Below are 5,999 nucleotides of genomic sequence, written 5' to 3'. Positions count from 1 at the left end.
CTTGCTTGGGATGCCCAAACTGAACACTCCCACAGTAAAATCACTGTCTTGGATGAGCATTCCCCGCTCCAAACCAAGCAGGTTCATTCCCAGCTTCCCACTTAAACCCTCCCTTCGCCCCTAAGCCTTAATCCTGCTGCAAGAAGGAGAAACCAGTGCAAACCAGCAACGTGGATGAAGACCCCAGCAGAAGACCATAGCGAAGCACACAGCTGTGTGCTGGAAGAGCTCCATCCAGTGTTCCAGGAAGCAGGAACGGCAGCACAGGAGGTGAAGGCTCAGTTTGTGCCCTGGGAGAGCAGGGGAAGGCAGCTTGGAAGCAGAAAGCCCCAATTAAACCTATTTCAAGCGCTTCCCTCTGCACCCTGAGCCCTGGAGGGTGAGATCAGAACCATCCAGATGGGCTTTGTTGAGTGCAGAAGCAGACCCAGTGCACACAAACCCCCTGCACTGATTACACAGGGGACACACAGAGCTCCTTTGCCAAGAGACCTTGAGGCATCTCAGCCCTGCAGGAGAAAGCACAGTGCTCAGCTGAGGCTGTACTGATGGCTTTTCCCCCCACCAGGGTGGCAATTCCTTGCTGGAAGGGATAAAGGACAAGGAAAAGGGGTTTATTGCGTTCCCCTCCATAGCAGGAGGCTCCGAGTGATGTTTATTTCTCCCTTGTATTGCATTTCTGTATCTTTGACAGTATTAAAATGATTAACAAAAGCATGAAACTGGAAACAAAACCATTGAGAGCATCTCCTCTGGCACTCTAAGGCCCATCATCAGCAAGGGCTGCGCTTGTGTATTGGAACCCATAGGGAGGCTGAGGCTCCATCCTTGGGACACACATTCCAAAGGGAATAAACTGCCTTTCCCAGGAAGCAGGAAGGCACTCAAGGCATCGGCTACTGTTAAGCCTGGCTGGTGGCAATCCTCAAGACAAGGTCCTGGTGCTTCACTGGATAAAGCACTCTCAGGGCATGTGCTTTAGATGTCCATGTCGAACTGCTCTTCCTCACCTGCTGAGAGGAAGAAAAACCACCAATGAGTCCTCAAAGCTTCACTTTAGATACCAAAACCATGACTGAATATAAAAGCTATGATTGAAGGAACAGCTCTGCTTCAGGAACGGGGCAATTTGGACCCAAAATCACCACTCAGCCATCAAGGTTGATAGGAAAACCATCATGTACAAGCAAAATGGAAGCTCTGTCTGTAGAGGGGTTCTTGCACACAGAGGCAGCAAAGATGCCCTTTAAATAGTTCATTTCTACTCTGCATATCCTTGTGAAAAGCAATGTAAAGGATAACAATCACTGGTACAAGCATCTGTGACCAAGATGCAAAAGCACATTCCACACTTGCTGTGTATCCAGGCTGCTGGACAGGATGCCAGCGTGAGCAGCAATGATGCTCCATGGCAGCATGAGCTTAAGGTCCTTTCCAACCCAACCCATTCTATGATTGCTCAAGAGCAATACTCATTGGTGTTGGCTGCTACAGAGCCTTCATTTAAGTGCTGATGTGCACAAAGGGGCAGACAAACTCTGCTCTCCTGCAGACTAACCTCCACCTTGCCCTCATGCACCCCTGCAAGCTTCTGCTGAAGCCACAGTGATGGGTACATGGAACACACAGCGACACAGCAGGTATTGGAGGCTGGCTACATAAAGGGAGTTGTCTCATACAGCTTGGTGTCAAAACCAGGCAGAAGCGATTTCCAGTTCAGGTTGATCCTAAAAGCCCTGAGTAAATCCTATTGGGAACTGGAATCTGAACTTAAAACTGCAAAGGGGCTGCCAACCAGTCCTGGATGGAGATGGGCAGCAGCAGCAGCTGCCCCCATTGTCCCATCACTGATCCAGCAGCATCATTAAACAAATACCATCTGATAAGTCACAATCCTGGGCCCACAGCAGAACCTAAGCCATGAGAACCTCATCCCCTGGGAACACCAAGCACATGGATTCGACCAGAGGTTCTCAGGGATCACTCTCATAGGGATCCCTGGCTCCATTCCCTGCGTGAGCTCTGGAGCCAGCGCTGCACCCCACCGGTGTCTGTGCACGCACTGACCTGCGCTCGCTTTCTCATCACAGTTTTGGACGTGGTTGTTCTCAATCTTCACCTCCTCCACGTTTGGGCTGGTAACGCCTGGAATGTCGGGAAGGTCCGAGGGAGGCGTTTTGGCAACCGGGGAATTGCGACATTCCATCAGGAACTTACGGTCGTAAATCATCCTGGTACCTGGAGGGGGGCAGACAAGAACACTGTTGGCTGCTGGTGCTCTGCACAGGGTACAGCTGGGGGGTAAAACAACAGCAGGAGCCACGTTTAGGGTTATTTAGCCCTTATTTTGTATTCATTTTATGAATATCAAGCAAGCCACACACTGTTAACACTGGGTTTGCTATGAAAAGGTGTGAATCAGGCACTTGAGTAATAGCTAAGGCTTCAGACAGAACACAACTCCAAACCCCACACTGCACGCAACAGACCCATCCCCATCCATCTCAAGACCACAGCAGCGCCCAAAGGAAATGGGAACAAACTGAATTTAGCTTCTGCTCAGCAACATCACAGGCATTTGAGTTGTCAAAGGCCGGGCATTGCAGACACAAGCACACATGAGGCAGGATGCGGCACTGCCTCCCCATCACTACCCAGGGATCCGGGTTTGGGTACCAGGCATTCAAGGCTCCAACACAGGCAGTTGTTAGTGTCTGTTTTCATGGGTCTCCCTGCCCTGTGTAGAACAAGCCAGCTCCAGTGCATTACTCTGAGCCTCCACATGGATTTCTAGGAACACCGCTGGACTGAACAGCCTGTTCCCTATAAAGGAATTGCATTGGAAGGCGCTCAAAAGCCACACACAGAAAAGGGAGGCCTCCAAACCAACCTCAGCCATAACCCATGAAGCCCTGGAAAGCGATTTCTTCTTCACCAGGAAGAAGCCTGCAAATTCCCTGGATCAAGGCCAGACTGCTCTGCTCCTGTTCCAGCCAGAGGGAAAAGCAGCTCCTCCTTGGGCACTCCCTGACAAGCATTAACTACAAGTACACAAGCACAGGCAAACAACCTCCTTTAACATTAAACTCACTGGGGTTTGAGGCATGGCTATAACTGAGTCTCAGGAATGAGATCCCAAAACACTGAAACCCTTTTCACTCCATGGCTTTTGAGCTGCTTCCTTAGATCCAAAGGCAGGGCTGACCCAGCATGGACAGTGCTGCAGCATTGGAGAAGGCAGGCAGCCAGGCTGTGAGCTGTGGAAGAGAACAGGGCTTCCCAATGGACAGGGGATCAGGAACACGGCTCAAGAGCTTCCACATCCACCTTTTCAATAGCCTCCAGTCAGCCAGCACTGGCCCCAAGCCCTTTTTCCATCACTCACATCCCCAGTGCTGTCTGCAGGCAAAGGGATGACTGGGGGGATCACAATCCTCAGTTCCCCTCTGAAATCAGGCACAACAAACTCAAGTTGCTTCATTCTTCAGGTTTAACCTCCTGCTTTGCATGGGCTTTCAATGGGCTGCATACATGGAACGTTTGGAAAAGGACCCAAACCGAGTGCTTCTGAAGCAGGAGATGGTTCTTGCACAGGGCTAACATGCAAAGGAGCAATGCAAAGCATTCAGTGAGCAGAAAACAGATGAAGAGAGGAAGCAAGAGGCTCAGCACGCTTGCAAGTGACACGTTGGAGCCTGAACGTGGGGCCCTTGGTGTGAACTGCTTTGATAAGGTTTCCATGCAGGCTCCTCCAGACTACACAAGATAAGGAGGTTTGAAGCATCCCTCCTCTTGGCACCCAAGCAGGCACCTGCAGGCAAACAGGCAGCAGCAGCAGCACACTCTGTCCCCAAACAGCACCACAGCCATGGGAGCGCTGGGGATGTGCCAGCTACACACACCCCAGGCCAGCAAACAGGGCTTGTGCTTCTCCTCCTGCTCCAGGCATTCATTGACTCCCCAGAGACAGATGAGAACCCTTATGGTGCACGCTGTTCATTGCTCATTTCTGCTCTGTTCATGAGGAAGTCACTCTCCATCTCCCACTGTAATTCCTGCAAGTGCTATTGAAGTGCTCCAGCCACTTGCTGCTTCCAAAGAGAGAATGCATGGTGAAAGCAACACAAGAACATCAGTTGCTTCTCTTCATAAACCCCAAGCGAGTCAGAAGCATCACTTCCCCCTTCCCTCTGCACGTTAACCCCTGGAACCCTGCTTGTTGGCCACCAAAGAAAACATCCTCCATCCCCTCCCATCCACTCTGCTCTTTCGGCCAGGGGTCAGGCACATCATTCCCTGCTGCTCCCATTGAGGGGGAATTCTTGAAGGTATGGAAAGGATCTGCTCAAAGCAGTGATCAATGGGAGCATGGGCAGCTGGAAACGCACACAACCCACCCAGAGCCATCAGCTGGATGGGGCCTGGAAGCCAAACCCTTAAACACAGAAGCTTTTAGATGGAGGAGCCCTTTAGGGAGCTTTATGTTATATCCCTGCTGCAGCACATGGAGACACTCAAGGTGCAGTGAGATAAATGGGGATCACACACACTGCATCCCTCCTTTGCTGCCTCCACCCCAAAGAGGTTTGCTGTGCTGGGTTGAAGATGAAATCCATATGGGATCCCACTGGTGGCAGTGACACACGCAGCTGCTGGGCTGCACAGCACCGGTACCAAGGGTAGAGGGAAGGGACACGATGTACTCCTGTGGCAATGCGCTTCCAGAAGGGAGATAAAGGAATATAAAGGTTTGCTTATGCCAGAGGAAACAGGGAATATTAGGGGTTAGAATGAGCCTGGAGGGGAGCATGGGTTTGCTCCCAGGAGCAGCACCCATAGCCTCGTATCTCAGCACAGGCACCCAGGGGATGCTGCCCCACAACAGAAGGTGGGACCCCCCCCCCCCCAGCCCCATTGTTCCTATTCACAGCACACACCAAGCACCCAGGGACCAGCAAGGAGCCCCCAGCACCAAATGAGCCCTGCAGGGCCAGCACCCACTGCCTGGGTGCCCCCATAGAGCCCCAATCCCCACGCACCCCCCGGTCAAGCAGGACCCCCCCAAAGGGGACCCCAACCCCATACCTTAAGGAAGAGCCCCCCCAAACCCAGGAGCACCCCTCCCATGAAGGGCACTGTGAGCCGCCCATCCCCATCCCGAACAAGGACCCGTCTCGTTCCTCCCGCCCCATCCCTCCGCTCACCGCCCGGCGTGGTCCCGAACACGGTGCCCCCCGGCGTGGTGCTGTAGTCACCGGGCGGCAGCGGAGCCCCGTCGGGTAGGGCCAAGCACTTGCCGGGGGTCGGGATATCGCGATTCGGCGTCTGGCCCTGGCAGCAACGGCCCGACATGACGTCACACCGCGACCGGGACCGGGATGCGCCGCTGCCGCCCCGCCGCTACTTCCGGTCCACACCACGGCCCTTCCGCGATACGGGCGGGGTCTGTTGGGGGGCGTGGCTTATGCAACTAAGGGGGCGTGGCTATTGGGGCGGCGCACGCCGGGTCCTAGTGCCCCTCGGTTCCCCCCGCCCCATATGGTGCACCCAGCGCCCCACGGGGATGCTGACAGCGCTGCCCCGGTCACTGTTTCCCCCTTAGAGACCCCCCCCTCTTGCCCCATGCAGCTCGGGTGGGCGCTGCGGTGGGTCCCGGTGGTCCCCGTGTGAATCCTACGGGACAGATGTCAGCCCCCCCACCCGCCCGCCCGACCCAAATGGCTCTGCCACCTCCGGGTGTGGGGGTGCAGGCAGCAAACGGGGATGGGACACACACACGGAGCCTGCACACGTGTCCCGCACCCCCCACGTCGCCCCCCCTATGGGGCAGTGAGAAATGATGGTGTTTTCCTTCAAATGTATGAAATAAAGCGTTTAAAGAGGCAGGGGGAAAGCGGTGTGGAGGGGGGGGTCCCAGGTTGGGCAGGGGGAGAACTGGGGTGCACAGGGGTGATGAACCCAGGCACAAAGCCTCTGTGAGCATCCTTGCCCCCTCCCCA

General features: G+C 54.4%; 1 protein-coding gene across 2 annotated transcripts; it reads right to left on the bottom strand.

The window, feature by feature from the left end:
• Positions 1-613: 613 nt before the first annotated feature.
• EIF4EBP1 (eukaryotic translation initiation factor 4E binding protein 1) lies at positions 614-5,374 on the bottom strand. 2 transcript variants are annotated; one of them, XM_061349641.1, is made up of 3 exons: positions 5,205-5,374; positions 2,068-2,238; positions 614-1,013 (listed from the first exon to the last, which is right to left on the bottom strand). In XM_061349641.1, exons 1-3 carry the CDS (start codon positions 5,350-5,352, stop codon positions 979-981), a joined length of 354 nt encoding a protein of 117 aa, XP_061205625.1. In that variant the 5' UTR covers positions 5,353-5,374; the 3' UTR covers positions 614-978. The 2 variants fall into 2 exon arrangements, with proteins under 2 accessions (XP_061205625.1, XP_061205626.1); XM_061349642.1 differs by having other exon boundaries at positions 614-1,010.
• Between the last annotated feature and the right edge of the window lie 625 nt (positions 5,375-5,999).

Source organism: Neopsephotus bourkii, unplaced genomic scaffold, assembly GCF_033783945.1.
Source record: "Neopsephotus bourkii isolate Nb327-2 ecotype Australia unplaced genomic scaffold, CSIRO-AGI_Nbou_v1 NB_457, whole genome shotgun sequence".
In the NCBI taxonomy this organism is placed as follows: Eukaryota; Metazoa; Chordata; class Aves; order Psittaciformes; family Psittacidae; genus Neopsephotus; species Neopsephotus bourkii.
The sequence above is the reverse complement of the archived record's forward strand: the minus strand, read 5'-3'. Positions and strand labels throughout refer to the sequence as shown.

Coding starts and splice junctions, on each gene's coding strand:
- EIF4EBP1 (XM_061349641.1), bottom strand. CDS start 5,352: ATGTCGGGCCGTTGCTGCCAGGGCCAGACGCCGAATCGCGATATCCCG. Junction 2,239..5,204: donor GTTCGGGACCACGCCGGGCG/GTGAGCGGAGGG, acceptor GCCCCCCTCCAG/GTACCAGGATGATTTACGAC. Junction 1,014..2,067: donor TGATGAGAAAGCGAGCGCAG/GTCAGTGCGTGC, acceptor TCTTCCTCTCAG/CAGGTGAGGAAGAGCAGTTC.